The 15,168-nt window shown below is 58.7% G+C and overlaps 1 protein-coding gene across 5 annotated transcripts in view; it reads right to left on the minus strand.

Moving 5' to 3' along the window:
• ZNF512B (zinc finger protein 512B) overlaps nt 1-10,863 on the minus strand; it is a 35,821-nt gene extending 24,958 nt beyond the window's left edge. For 3 of the 5 annotated variants that reach the window (XR_012625567.1, XM_074843484.1, XM_074843480.1), the window contains exons 1-6: nt 6,446-8,545; nt 2,806-2,885; nt 1,930-2,058; nt 1,432-1,604; nt 1,011-1,264; nt 119-190 (exon numbers count right to left, since the gene is read on the minus strand). Coding sequence is in view for 4 of the 5 variants with exons in the window: in XM_074843484.1 (XP_074699585.1) it covers nt 119-190; nt 1,011-1,264; nt 1,432-1,604; nt 1,930-2,058; nt 2,806-2,885; nt 6,446-6,590 (853 nt within the window). In the remaining variant the exon portion in view is untranslated. Of the gene's footprint in view, nt 1-118; nt 191-1,010; nt 1,265-1,431; nt 1,605-1,929; nt 2,059-2,805; nt 2,886-6,445; nt 8,547-10,773 lie in introns of those variants that run through there. The other 2 variants (XM_074843481.1, XM_074843483.1) reach the window with 2 other exon arrangements.
• Nucleotides 10,864-15,168: the final 4,305 nt, after the last annotated feature.

Raw genomic sequence — 15,168 nt, forward strand, 5'->3', positions numbered from 1 at the left:
CTCCGGGTGGCTGTCATGTATCCCCAGCATGGGGAGGGTTCTTGGGGAAGGGGTTTCCCTGAAACACCCCATGGAGAAGCTACAACCCTACAGCTGACCAGAGTCATCCCTGTATTACCTTTCAGTCCAAACGTCCCCGAGATGGATGGCTGCTCCCCCGTAAATTTCTTAGGAGTTTTCTGTTTCCTTCCTGACTCAAAAGAGAGAAACAGAGAGATTTGGTCAAATAACTGTACTGCCAGGAGGGCTTCAGCAGTCCCAGGGCACCGGGTGGGTGCACACTCCATGTCAGGAGTGGATCACCTTGAGGAGGCCTTTACCACCACAAAGTACAGAGGCTGTTGAATGAGGCACCCACCCACCGAACAGCAACAGGATGCTGCTTCCCACCCCACAAAACCAGGAGCAATAACGGCACCCAGGGCTAATTCAATGAGAGGAAGTGGTGGCTCTGCCTTGTGCCACAAGCCGTGTGGTTTCCAGAGCCTCAGCAGCTCAGGTGGGTGGGGGGTGGCTCACGTGGGCGCTGCAAGCAGCGTAAATCCACGCCACGATGGGGACAACCAGGGCCCTGCCTGCCAGCCTCACAGTGGCAAGGGACAGAGTGAGCCTCCTCACCCTGCCCCAACACCTCAGGACGATGGGTTTGCCACAACCACCCTGGTTTAAACTGCCACACTCAGTGAGGACAGACAGGCTGACACAGCAGCTTGCTATGCTGCAGGGAATTCAATCCACTTCCAATCCTATTCCTACAGAATCCCATTTCCAATCCATTTCCAATCCTATTTCCAATCCATTTTCTACAAAAATACCTCTCCCACAGCAGTAACCCATTTTTAACTCCCAGTGGAGCTGCAAGAAACTGGGGGAGCAAATTATTAGGATGCTGGAACAAGGCCTGGATACAGACGGACACTCGCAGCAGCCTTGGCTGGAGCAGAGCCCCTTCCCGCAGCACCCCCCTCTCTGAGCTCCTGAACCAGCGTAGCCCCGGGCTCTAATCTTACTGTGCTTCATCCTCTCTGGGTCTTCCTCCTGCAGCGAGGCCTGGCTGCCCCCCTGCTGCACGGCATCCTTGCCGCTCGAGGACTTCGCCGTGGGGGTGGCGGCTGCCATGGCCTCAGCTGCCGCAATCTGAAACTCCTTGCTCTCCCGGCTCTCCGCCAGGCACTCGCCATTCTCGGCGTGGTCCTGGGCCACGGCTTTTTCCGTCTTTGCCTGTTTGGGATGGATGGTGGGGCAAGCTGAACTCTCAGCAGCTCTAGGGCAAAGCACAGAGGGCTTGTTTAAAGAGGGGTTGTTAGATAAATGTCCTGACACTTCTCCCCCCTCGCCAGCCCAGATCACGGGAATGGAGGGGGACACATTCCCCTTCTCCCAACCGCCCCTATGCCACCACCACCACACAGCCCAGCCACAGCCTGGTACCTTTTCTTGCCACTGCTCTTCCCAATGGCCTTCGGCACTTTGTTTTCTGCTTTGCTGGTTGGCACTGGCCGGTCCAAGTGATTCCAGAGCCGGTGTTTTTCTAGCTGGGTTTTGGAGGTGAAGGCAGCTTCACAGTAGGAGCACGAATACGTCAGCTTCTCTGAGATCGCACCCTGTGTGGAGCAGGGAGGGACAGGTGAGCACAGACGTTAGACCATAAAGAGGACAGGCTTTTTCTGCCACAGGCACAAACACAAATGGTGTGTAATACCCTTCTGCCCCTCCAAACAGTTACCAGTGGTCCATGATCCCCACCATGAGACCTCACATTCAGCTGGAAGGGCCCCAGTCCCTCTCGTAGACACCTCACATCTGTGCCCTCCCCATTTTAATCTCACGTTTCTCCTGGGGTTTAAGGCCTCAGAGGGCCCTTACCCTGTAGATGGTACTGTAAGAGCTGGCCACTGGAAAGGCCAGACAGCCCTCCAGTCTCCTTACCCCTTGGCAGCGCTGATAGTGGTACTTCAAGCCATAAATACTGGGGAACTCCAGCCAGCAGCCTGAATTGGGACATTTCACCCTGGAGTGGGCTTTGAATTCATCCTTCCATTGATTCATCAGGGGGAGCTGGGAACAGGAGAGATAAGAGACACAGCTGAGCGAAGAGCATCGCATGCCTGGGTTCATCCTGAGGGGGCTGGGGGGGGCACACAGGACCTCTGATCATTCCTGTTCACCTCTTCCCACCGCGCAGCTGCAGAGCAGACCCCAGGGCTGTGTTTCAGTGCAGCGGCAAGAGGTGCTGGGATGGATGCTGCAGGCTCTACAGGCTCATGATTCCCCTTGAGAATTTAGCTCGCTGTGCCTCCCAGAGCACACACATGCTCCTGGCCAGGCTGGGGAATAAATCAGGCCAGAAGTCACCCGGGTGATTTAAACACCCCACATTTCATCCAGTCAGTAAATCACCCCATGCCCATGCTCTCATGACAAACTGCTTTGTGTGTTGTCCATGCTACTGTGCAGGAATTAAACTGCACAACTCTGTGGGGAATAAATCAGCCCTTTGCCGGTGCTGCTGGATCATTAGCCAAACCTGAGGTGGGTGCAAAAAGAATCAACTCATCCGGGAAGGGGAGGCTGGAGGGGGGTACTGTTCCCTAACTAGGGTTTTGGAGGATGCTGGATGCTGCGCGGAGGGGATAAGATCTTGCTGAGCCCAAGACAAGGCTGCTCTGAAGATTAAACCACCAGGAAGGCAGGCTTAACCCCGGAGTGGGCTGGCTGGGGCGCACGGTGCAGCCAGACGCGGCGGGCGAGTCAGAGGGAGCGAGGCAGGGAGGGCACTGGGGATCGGAGCGCGTGGGGTCTTACGGGGATGTCTTTCAGCGCCTGGTTCTCGGCCTTGGGTCGTCCTTTCTTCCTGCCTTCGGTTTTGTCACTGGTTGCATTTCCTGCAAACAGACACAGCACATGTCACCCACCGTCCAGCCAGCGGTGCCGCAGGAGTCCCACCCTCGCTTCGCACGGGGTCTGCCTCGTCCCTGCCCCGGCAAGGACGGAGGTTCCCCTTTGGAAGGCAGCTCCCCTGCAATTCAGCATACAGCCCCTACACCTGCAGGTACCTGCAGGGCAGACGGCTGCTCCTCCTGGGGTTTCTGACCCCTCTCCTTTCATTTACACAGAAATCCCCTGTCCCCTCTGCACCGCCAGTGTGGCTCAGCAGCCCCAGGGCTGCAGGAGGACGCTGGATGCAACGAGCACGTGGGGAGCAGCAGGGATGGGGATGGCCGGGGAGTGAGGACAGGGCAAGGCAAGAGCTTGGGGGACTCGGGTGGGGAGGAGAAGCCGTGGGGACACTTTCGCGAGGGGTCGTGGCTCTGCGTGTGCTCAGAGCAGACTCTTGGGGCATCCTGAGCACGAGCTGAATGCCAACGGGGCAGAAACGGGCCCAGTTCAACCAGACACTGTAACCAGGGGAGACGACGAAGTCTCTGATGTCGCGTGATGGGGCACGCCAAGTACAAACAGGTTAAACTGCCAAGCCCCAGACCAGACACTTGGGCTCACAACAGCAGCAAACTCCCCAATTTCACCTACTTCACACCCAGAATGGGTTGAGCAAAGCGGTACAAACACCACAACAACTTTTATCGGGGTCTGTACACAGGGGCTGAGGGCAGTTCACCAAATCAATCCACTTCTACATCCAGCCTCCTGTCTTTCCAAGAAGGAACAGAGCACCCTAGTCATGCCGTGGGTCTGGGGAGCCTCAGCAAGACCCCGCTCCCTTCGCCCAGCGGCGTCCCCCCACGGCTCTGTGCTCCTGGCAGCCTTTTGAAGGCTAATCTGTAATTTTAAGCGATGCTGGGAGTCAGCGTTAACCCAAAGACGAACTGGAGAGATGTGAGCAGCCAATAGGAAATGCTGTGTACAGAAAACTGAGACTGAGATCTGGGAGGGCTTAGTGAACAGGGCTGGGAATAAAAGCCGTTGGCTACGAGAACAGGAACAAGCCAAAAAGCATCCCTGAGAAGGAAACCCCCGAACAGCTGGGAGAGCATAACTGAGACTAAAATAACTGAACTCAACCTGTAAAACACCCTTCTCTGGTGAAAATCAGGTAAGAAGAGGCTGGAAGCCGAGCTGGCAATCCCTTGGAGGATCCCTGGCACTTGCTGTACTCAGAAGCCAATCCAGGATTTTTTTTGGAACAAGGGAAAGAGATCAAACAGAAAGCCAACTAGTTACCTACAAAGGCCCTGCCAAAACCACACACACTCTCCCTTTCCATGCCTTCTGCCCCAGCAGCCAGGGGAAAATAGCAGACAAGACAGTTGGCTCATTTATTTCTAGTCCCCTGAAGTCACGCCAGCTGGTTTGCTCCACTTTGATACCCGTAAAAGCTTCCCTTGGTGACGCAGCATCCTTTGGGAATCCCTCTAGCCCAGGCAGCCTCGTCTGCAGGAGGTGGTAACCTTTATGGACTAGGGGGAGTTTGCAAGCTTGGCCCCAAACTGTGCTAGTTCTGGGGCAACAGTGCAGGTCTCACTCCAAAACTCTCGGTGAGTGTTCAAGAAGGATGTCTGCACATCGCAGCCGCCCTCTGCATTTTGTATTTTCTCCAGCGCTCCTAAGTGCACACTTAGGCCAGGCTTTTCCTCCACACTCGTGTAAGCGAGGGCCTCACCCTACACATAAAAGCGAGCTACAGTTCTTGCACATCAAGGGACAGAATAAGCTGGGAGTTTATGAAAAAACACCAAATTATACTGGATTTGCAGCAAAAGCTCACAACACTGCAGTTACCTGCTTATTGCTTTGTCTCCTAAACGCTTGAAAATATTCCAAATTCGAAACATCCCACAGCAGCACGTCCCTGCCCCTCTAGGCAGCTCTCCCCGGGAGCCCAGCATGCCCAGGGTCACGGCTCGCACAGAAGCTCGTGTGAAAGCTCTCCTCTCCTTTTCACAACTCGCACACATATCAAAACTTTTGGGGACATTTCACGCCAAATGCAAGAGCTCCCGGTCTAACTGCCCCTCATTGCCCTCGTGGATCAGCTGCTGGCTGGGGACAGCGAGGACAGGGACAGGAGGAGCAGAAAACACATCTCCTCTCCTCACATCCCACTCCTGGGTACCAACCAGCAGCACTCACAGGAGACACGAGCCTGTCAGTGCTCAGCATTACGGCCAGCACTGTGGCTGTGCGCCCCTGCAGCAGGTTACTGCAGTTTTGGGCTGTCAGCTGGGTGGAAACGTTGTGTTCTTTAGACACGGGGACCGGGGGTGGCCTGACAATGGACTCGAGGCTTCTCTGGAGCAAGACCTGGCTCGGAAAAGAGGCAGGATGCTCCCTGTGCCAACCAGGCTGCTGCAGCTGAGGGGGGAGAGGGCCCTGTCTCCTCAGTCCGCATCAAACCAAATTCACCCCGATGAGGTGAACCCTGGCAGACATTTCCACCTCCAGCACCTTCCCAGGGAGAGCAATGAAATATCTTCATCGTGGAGTGTCCTTCACTCAGAATCATTCACAGAATCACAGAATCATTCAGGTTGGAAAAGACCCTTGGGATCATCGAGTCCAACCATAATGGAGTCCACTCCACTTCATCGCTTCCAGTCCATTTAAACCAGAAGGAAGAGCTAAAAATAAAAAGGGCTTTTCTACTTTTGAAGGTGCTGATAAGGAAAAACTGCTCTCCCGAACACAGGTACGTTCATCCTGCAGACAGCTGGAGTTCAGGCCCCTTAGCAAGAAGTTACACCCCTCTGCTAGCGATTATGGCTTCGACCCCCTCAAGGCAAGTGGCATGTGGGAAACATTTAGGGCACACGCATTTCCCAGCGAGGCCACTGATTTTGGGTATCTGGTCTGAGATACACCTCTGGGGTCTGAGCCTCGCCCGGCGTGCAGGCACCCCTCGGCCTCCAGGGCTGCCGTTAGCAAAGCGAAGGCAGTGAGAGCCTCTCCGCGCCCGCAGAGGGGATCTGCCCAGCGTTAAGCAGACAGGAGAAAAATCTCCTTGGGCCTGGAGATTCCTGGATAGAGAAATCAGCTATCCATCAGAGTGACAGCCCTTAGCAAGCGGGTCCCCTGGGGCTCGTACGCTTGCAAGCCTCCATCCCGGGGGCCGCGACACGGGAGACAGCAGATGGTCTGAACTCATTTAAGCCTTTCCATCCTTTGATGTAACACTTAGCTACCAACACGATCTATAGGCGGCGAGACACCCATCTCGTTAAGCCAGACACACGCCTCTCCAAAGGGAGAGACCGCCGCCATCCCTTCCCTCCCGTTCCCAGGGACCGGCTCTCCGCAGCTCCCAGGGTTTGGGGCTTTTTCAGCCCAGCACAGCCCTCACTGGTGGGTCGAAGTGAGGAGCAGAGGCACGCCGAGACCCGAGGCGCTTGCACCCCCTCATTTTGGCAGCCGCCCCCCCAACCCCTGCCACCGGGCTCGTCCCCTCTGCCCCATCCACCTCCGTGGAAAGAAAAAAATAGTTCCTTACCGAGCTTGGGCAGCTCTGCGGGCGGGTTTATCCTTGTCTCTGTCCTGCTTTCTTTGCTGGCAGCGGGTTTGTTAGAGCCTGCAGTTTTCCTTCCACCTTTACAGGTATAGGAATCCGCCATCTCTGAAAGAAGCAGGGGAGGCATTAAAATTCACTCCTCGGAGCTGTGAGCAACACATGCTGAAAGCAAGGAGAGCTGCTGGGGAGGGAGGGAAATTAGAAAACTATCACGCAGCTTAAAGGTTCCCACAAAGAGAAGAAACGGGACGTGTTTCCGAGTATTTGTTCTACAGTCGTGCGACGCCGCAGACATGGCTGAAAAGCTGCTTTCGTTATAGGCTGGTTTCCCCTCCACATGTAATGGCAAAGACTTTATTAAAAATTATGGGCTGACTTTGCCCAGAGAAGTAGTGAATAAATGGCTTTTCCTCTTCGTTTATTTCTCTGCTTTCATTTAAGACACCAAAAGGAAAAAAAAAATAGTGAGTTTTAATGAGCAGATGTAGTGATAAATTTCCAATTTTCCTTATTAATGGGAAACTGTTATAAACTGAGAATTGTTAATGTTATCTGAATTTTCCGTATTAATAATTCAATTTGGCTTCTCTATAAATAATGAACACCAGGAATTATCGCAGAAGGCCCAGTCTCGCTCCCGATGGAAGCGGGCGGCAGGACACCCCTCCAAGCTCTGCCCCGCTTGGTTTCAGGTACCTTCCTCCCCTCCCAACAGCACAAGCAAAGACACGTCTGAGGATGGGGCTGCACCAGGAGACGCTGCATACAGCCCCGGGGGGAAAGGAGCCCTCCGAGCCCCCCCAACGAGAGCATCGAGCCCTTGGGAGGTCATTCCCCAGATCACCGTGGCCTTGGTTGGGACGCGACGCTCAGCCCGGGACCAGCAACGTGACTAAGGGAAGTGCCAACCAGTGCCTTCTTCACCTTCGCTCAACACTTCTCTCCCCCACACACACGTTTTTTAAAACACAGATTTGACTCGTCACCCCCAATTCCTCCCACGAGATCGCGTTTAGCATCGTGTAACTCAACGCCCTGAGCAGCCAGACTCATCCCGCCTGTCCTTGAGCCCAGAGGGATGGGGCAGGTCGGGGGAGCATCTCCCGTGTGCCCGGATCGCCGACCATGCCATCAACACATGGGACACGAGGGTCCAACAGCCCTTTCTGAGGTGCCCCTGGGGACTTTCCGCGCGGCAATCGGGCAGCACGCATCGCGTGCAGCCCAGATGCTCCGAGAAGAGCTGGCAAAAAGCTTCCAGCACATGTTCAGCTGGTGACACATATGTGGCGGTTCGCACAGACACAAAGGTTAATCGGATCAAGTGAGAAATTCCTGCCTTGGCAACAGGTTCTCTGGCATTTGGTGCTGAACACAGAGATCATTTATTCAGCTAATTTGGGCTCTTTTGGTGAGAGACCTGGGTAGGAACTGCCTGGGGCGCCTTCCCGGGGCTGGCTGGTCTCTGGAGCAGGCACAGAGAGGGGTCCCTGTGGCCCCTTCCCAAATCATGGCTCCACGCTCACCTGCGTGGCTGCTCCTACTGTCCCCAACCCCCCGGGGACAAACGTGCCAGTCCCCTTCCTTCCTCTGTTGCCTCCTGGCACCTCTGCGCGATCCCCAGTCAAGTTGCTCAAAGTAAAAAGAAAAAAACCAAACCCATGCTCACAAAAGACGCGAGAACTGAAAGCTGAAGACAACACAACCTCTGCGCTTTACAACAGGGTGAAAACCAAAAGGAAACCCCCGCAACCGATGCGTTTATCCAACCCCACGCTGTGGCTTCGCCCCTTGGGCCGGGCACAGAGAGGGGAGGGAGGCCCAGCACCTGGGCCCCCTACGCCGAACGGTGCTCACCGGCACAATCGCAGCCCGAGCGGCGAGAGACACCCCGGGCAGGGCTACCATCGGACGGATGATGGACCACAAAACCTCCGTGGCTGCACAGAGCAGCCCTCGCCAACAGCCGGGTCGCCCACCCCGTGCTCGCTGCACACCCCCGGCAGCGCGCACCAAACCCCAGGAGCCGGGGCTGGTGCCGAGCATCCCTCCCGAAACCACTGCCGCGGTCGAGGTACCCAGCTCAGCCCTGCTCCCCAACACTTCTTGTTCCCCTTAACACATCTGTCCCCTCAAAGGGATCCTTTCTGGCCAGCTTAGAAGGCTTTGAACGTCTTTTGTTTTTCCACACCAAATACTTCTTTGAATTTTTTCCCACTTTTTGGCTAAATGAAAAATAAAAATCCCATAAACCACTTAGCGAGAGCCAAACTCCGCTCCCTGGCCACTGATACAACCCCAGGGATCCCAGAGGAATTGCCCTGGAGCCAGAGAGCACAAATCAGCCCATTGTTTTGGGGTTTTTTTTGTAATGTCCAAACTTCTCGCTCATTTTTGAGTAACACATGCTGAAACCGGACAACAGCCCGCGCCCTACCATGCTTTCGTTACGTTTTTGGTGAAAACCCTTTTGCAACCAGCAGCGGAAGGAGGAGATATCGGCAGGTCCTGCCTGCGAGCGGGGCGAGGATGTGGCGCGGGAAGGTCGGGGCCGGCAGCGTCTTTGCTGATAAAGCCTCCAGGTCGGCTTTAGGTGCCGTTTTAGAAGTTTGCGGCAGTATTTTTGAAGTGTCCAACTCCAGGAAAAAAAGCCTGTGACAACACAGGAGCTGGCGTGGGATGAGCAAAGGCTGAGTCAGTGGTGCCGGGAGCAGCGGTGAGGAAGAAGCCTGTGGCCACGGGAAAGGGGGAGCGAAACCTGGGGACCCACCATGCCAAAGGCCTTTTGACACGGGACAGCAACGTCCCAGCCACCCACCGTCCTGACAGGCTTTTTCCCTCCGTGACAGATCCCCCCGGGGAGCTGTCCGGCTGGGCACAGCCTGGAAATTGGGCATAAACTGGGAAACGGGGAAATAATTCACATATAAATGCCCATCTGTGACCTTGGATAGGGTCCACAGGAGCACGTAAGGAGCCAGGGATGGCCGTGACCCCTCTCAGCCCCATGACGTCCTTATGGCTACATGGGGAAAGTCACCCGCGGGTCCTGACCACAAATTCTCCTGCCGGGACTCCTGCCCCGGTCCCATCGCTACGGATGCACCGTGCCACGCAACGACCGGCCCGATCACCCATCACCCTGCTCCGCTTATCCTTCATAATTTACCAACAGCTCCAGATGTAGGCAACGCCAAAAAGACAAGCGAGCTGCCTGCCCCTGCCCGCGTGGCACAAGCGGTGTGGCCGGCAGGACGCGGGCAGAGACGCGGCGAGGCCAACGCGATGACGGACGCCGAAGGGCACTGCCGGAGGAGCCGCGCTCCCTCCCGCGAACTCAGGGGCGAACCCGCGGCTGCGTCCACGCGCTGGGAGAAACTTCTCGGGAATAAAGACGACGAAGCGGCGGGAGAAGCTTCCTCAGGAGCGGAATCGCCAGAGGTTTCCCGAGAGGGAACCACGTGGCGGGTGAAGCCCTGAGAGCCCCTCTTCTGTCCCCGGGCACGGTCGGCTCCCTCGGTGTCCCCCACGCCGAGCGAAGCCCAGACGCTGGTGGGTGCCCCTGGCGAGGGTCTGCTGGAGGGAACAACTGGCCCCGCGGTGCGAGGCCGCCGTGCTCCCGCCACCGGGCACCCGGTGAGGCTTTTCGCAGGGTGTAAAGTTTCTGTTTGAAGCACGTTAGCCAGTCCCTCCCCCTTCACCCGTCCCCAGGCACAAAAGCAAAGGGGGGAAAAAACCACGAGCACACCCCCCGCAGACAATGAGGCCGAGGTGGGGACCGGGGTGTCCCCCTGTCCCCAGCATCCCTGGGGTGAGCGGACACGAGGACCTCTGCCCTGCCCGGTCCTGCTGTCACACCCCCCCCCCCCCCAAACCGGGCTCTGCCATCCCCCTGTCCCCTCCTCTGCCCCCCACCCGCCGCTGTCACCCCTTGCCCCCACCCGTCACCCTTCAGGCAGGGCCGCCCCGGGGCCTGTCACCTCCCCGGGCCTCAGCGGGGGCCGCCTCGCCGCCTGTCACCCGGCCGGGCCGCCCCGCGGCCTGTCGCCTCCCCGGGCCCGGCCGCCCCATCCCCGGGAGGCTGCTCGGGGCTCACCCCCGCGGGGCCGGGGCCCACCGAGGGCTGGCGGGGAGGGCCCGGCCCGGCCGCGCCGCCGGGAGGGGAAGAGCGAGCGGCAAAATGGCGACGCGGCGGCGGGCGGAGCGGAGCGGAGCGGGGGGTGTGTGTGTGTGTGTGTGAGTGTGAGTGTGAGTGTGTCGGGGGGGTCCCCGCCGCGGCGGGTGTTACCGGGCCGGGGCTCGGTGCTTACCTCGGCGGGCCGCGGTGCGGGGCGCGCAGGGCCGGGCCCCCCCCCGGCCGGCGAGGCGGTGGCGGCCGCCGCCCCCGGCTGCGGGCCGCGGTGCGGGGCTCCCCGGCGCGCCCACACCCGCGGCGGCCCCGCCGCGCTCCGCTGCCGCGCTCCCGCCCGCCCGTCGCCGCCGCCGCCGCGGCTCATGCGCGCTCCCCGGCCCGGCCCCGCCCGGCCCGGCCCGCCCCGCGCCCCGCCACCGCCGCCGCCGCCGGCCCCACGCCGGCCCCGCGCCGCGCGGATCTCGCGTGGCTCCGCCGACGGGGCCGGGACCGGGCGGGAGCGCGGGAGGAGGGGGGGCGGGGGCGCCGCCCCGGGAGGGCGGGACCGGGCAGCGCCCCCCCGGCCCGGTACGGGCAGGTGCGGGCAGGGCGGGCCGGCCCCCGGCGCGGGCAGGGCTGGCAGCGCTCCCGGCTGCTCCCCCCCACCCCTCACGGGGCAGAGAGGGTGCCCCGCCTGTCCGGGGTGCGGGCAGGGGTGTCCTGCCTGTCCTCCTGCCCTCCAGCGTGCAGACAGGGTGTCCTACTTGTGTTTCTGCCCTCCAGGGTGTCCTGCCTGTCCTCTTGCCCTCCAGGGTGTCCTGCCTGTCATCCTGCTCTGCCGGGTGCAGGCAGGGTGTCCTCCCCGCCATCCTGCCCTCCAGGGTGTAAGCAGGATACATTCTACCTGTCGTCCTGCTCTGCCAGGCGCAGGCAGGACGCCCTGCCTGTCATCCTGCCCTACTGGGTGCCCTGCCCATTATCCTGCCCTCCAGGGTGCAGGCAGCGTACCCTGCATGTCATCCTCCCCTTCAGGGTGCAGGCAGGGTGCCCTGCCTGTCATCCTCCCCTCCATGTTGCCCTGCCTGTTGTCCTGCCCTCCAGGGTGCAGGCAGGGTGCCCTGCCCATCCATCCCTCTAACCCCGGGGTACAGGCAGCTGGAAGAAGGCTCGGGGTCCCCTTGCGAACCACCCCAGCTCCCAGGGACGAGGCTGGGTGCGAGGCCGGTGCGGTGCCCGTGGGATGATCTGTTTTTCCTGGCTCCTGGGCTCGGGGTGTCACCCCCAGCAGAGCCGGTGGCACCCGGGAAGGTTACCGGCCTCGGGTACCGGCACCGGCAACACACAGCCACTCCAGGATCCAGCACCGCCGTCCGAGTGGCCGCAGCAGCCCAGAAATTCAGGAAAAACAGACAAATTTTGCCATGTGAGAGCAAAATCCAGAGCGACCGTCGCTGTCAGGGCCGCCTGGCACCATCGCCAGCGCGTGGCTCACACGAGAATCGAGAGGCCCCGTGGCGCGGCCACGCCAAATCAAAGTGAAAAAAAACCCCAACCCAAGTTGGGAGTTTCCCCGCGGTTCCCCTCTTTGTCTCCATCGTGGGGAAAGAGCTTAATTAATGTCTGCGGAGAGCAGGGAAAGCTTTGTGTAATTGCTAGGTATTATTATCGGCGGAGCGGAGGGTGATCAGCGGGGTGGGAGGGACAGGCACAGCCCACCTTCTTTGTATAAAATGAGGCATATCCGAGGCGGTTTTGCTTCCCAGCCAACGAGCTGCCTGCCGGGAGAGCTGTTAACTTGCAGCAGGCAGGAAGGCAGCTCTCTGCTAGGGCTCTCAGGCAGCTTCACGTCCCTGCTGGGACCAGGCAGCATCCTCAGCACCTTCAAAGTCTCCTCCTCGCTCTAAGGCTGCAAACGGTGCCCAGTTTGCCTTTGCTCATCCCCGTAAAATCGTGTCAGCCACCCCGGGCACGTGTGAATTCATGCACACGTGTGTGCAGAAGTGGCACCACGTTAATTTTCTGGATCTGCAAAGCACAATTTTGCATCTTGAGGAGGGGGTTGAGGGTGAGAGGAAGATGCTGAGGAGCCCGGCCAGCCGGGGGGTTATACAGAGGCTTGGAGAGCGGCCGGCCATGGGCTGGTTGAAGTACAGAAACTTTGAAATAATGCAAATATAAAGGCAACCACAGTTGCTATTTTCAGGCCCTGCTGAGCGGAGGGGAGGGGGCCAAGGAATGGACTTGAAAAGAACAGCAAATGTAGAACAGATGCGGTGGAGCGCTTCGTTTCACGTGCAGAGTTGTACCGGTGTGGAAGAGCTGTGCTAGGAAGGGCAGGAGGAGGAGGAGGAGGAGGAAGAGTGACGGGGGCTCGCAGGAAACCATCGCATCTCCTCGTGCATCGCGGCTTCGTCGCAGAGGTGGGTTGTGGATGAGAACTCGTCCTCTCAGACCGGCACGATACCATTGGGGAGACAGGGCCACATGTGCCGAGAGGTGATTCCCCAGCGCTCTGGCCCCGGGGTTACCGTTCCCACCATTCCCACCATTCCCACCATTCCCAGTGTTCCCACTGTTCCCACTGCGCAAGGCAGGAGCAGGCAGCGGAGAGGCAGCCCGGAGCCCACTGCGACTATAAATGCCAGAGAAGATGCTTGGCAGCGGGGACAAAGCAATCTAAGCCATTGAGCATGTAAATTAAATTGATACAGACCCCAGGAGGAGGAGAGGGGGGGGAGAAAACAATTATATAGCCAGGATCAGATAGATCGGGGTGCGCAGACTGCCTTACCGGCCTTCCCACGGAGGCAGTTTCATTTGGTGCGTCTGCTCCTTTGCATCGCCTCTGCCCCATTCCCGCAGAGGGCAGGGGCTGCAGGCAGCGGTGCGGGCAGGGTGGGAGCCTCTGCCTTCTCAAGAGGGCAGGGAAAAGTCAAGGCAGCCTTTACCAGGGCTGCCAACCCTGGGCTCATCCCCCCGCGATGGGCAGGGGTGAAACAGGGTGACCCAGCGGGGTGTCACCCGGGACAAGCACACATGTGCCTTCCCTTCTTCTTGCTCCTCGGCTCAGCGGGGACTGCTGAGTGTCACCGTGGGGCCACATCCTTGTGACTCTGTGCCCCCAGAGAGGCACAGCCCAGGCTCCACATCCCCCCTGGCACCCCGTCCCTCTTGAAGCACCCACCGCTGCCATCAGAGCAGTCCCCAGCCGGGCCGTGTGCGCAGCGAGGTGCTGCCATCCTACGTGTGCTCCCGACATCACTTCTCCGGCCTTTTGTGCTGGTGTCGAGAAGAAAATCTGCCCAGAGCTGCCCTGGGTCTCCCTGGAGCTGCCGCTGCATCTGCCAGGTGGTGACCCCCACCCATGACCCAGGATTGGCCTCGGGTACCCCCAGTGAGGGTCAGCGCTGGCTCCTAAAGATACCTGGGCTCGTTAAAAACGCCGGGAATGAGCAAAAAACACCTCCTAACAGGAAAAGAAGAAAATAATCTGATTTTCTGACTGCAGAGCCTCCCAGGGATGTTGGGACCATTTTGGCCTGTCCTGTGGGTTGTTCATCCCTGAATCCAGGACCGTGCCCCTCGCCCAGATCAGGGCTGGTGGATCAGACTCTTACACGGTGAGTAACTTTAAAACACACATTAACCCAGCGGGCTGCAGCAGCGCCTTTCAAACTGTCAACGCTATTAGAATAAAATGGATGCTGGGTTTGCAGAGCCTCTTCCACGTGCCGCTGGCTCTGGGGACATCTCAAAACCTCCTGCTAAATGCTGCGCGCATGGGGTTGTGTGGGGCCAGCACCAGCATCTCCTGCTGGGGGGTGGTAGGATGCTCAGTGCATGGGACTGGGAGTGACTGGGAGGGACTGGGAGCCGGGACTTCAGCCCGCTCTGCTGAGACTACAGCAGGCGCAAAGACAGGCGAGGGAAAGGGCACGACGGTGATGCCCAGATCCAGGGTGGGGGACCCAGCACTTCCATGTCTCCCAGGGCTTTATCCTGGGATAAAGAATGGCAGCTGGGTCCGGAGCCTGCAAACCCCCTCAGCAGCTGCTCCATCCCCTCTTATCCTCAGAGTCGGGGTGGACAAAGCCCCTCGGACCAGCTCAGCGCTCCTGCATCCACAGGACGGGCTGTGTGGGGGCTCTTTTGGCTGGAGCAGAGCGATCCCAGAACAAAGAGAGAATCGCTGCTGGTTTGTGAAGCAGCATCCGGGCCAGCCCCAGCCCTCCTCCCCGGCGCGCTGGCTCCGCAGCCCGGGCCTCTGATTGGAAACTGGAGCCTGCGATGACTGTGAGAGCCATGAATTATGCTGATGGCTTTTTGTATTATTTTTTTTTTCCCCTCCCTGTGCTTGAATGCACTCAGCAAATATAAGCAAAAGGGGGGGGGAAGAGTGAGAGAAAATCCTAACAGATTTAATTTTAGATATGGCGAGAAAGCAAAATGGCTGCAGCGCAAAGAGGGAAGGTTAACAGAGGAAACGCTTCTGACTGCAGAGAGAAACGAAGCTCCCAGCAGCCCTGAGGCTGCTATTTATTATTTACAGGGTCATATTGGCGTGGGGAGCATCTCCTGCAGCGAGCCAGCCCCA

This window comes from Strix aluco, chromosome 17 (genome assembly GCF_031877795.1).
Source record: "Strix aluco isolate bStrAlu1 chromosome 17, bStrAlu1.hap1, whole genome shotgun sequence".
Taxonomy (NCBI): Eukaryota; Metazoa; Chordata; class Aves; order Strigiformes; family Strigidae; genus Strix; species Strix aluco.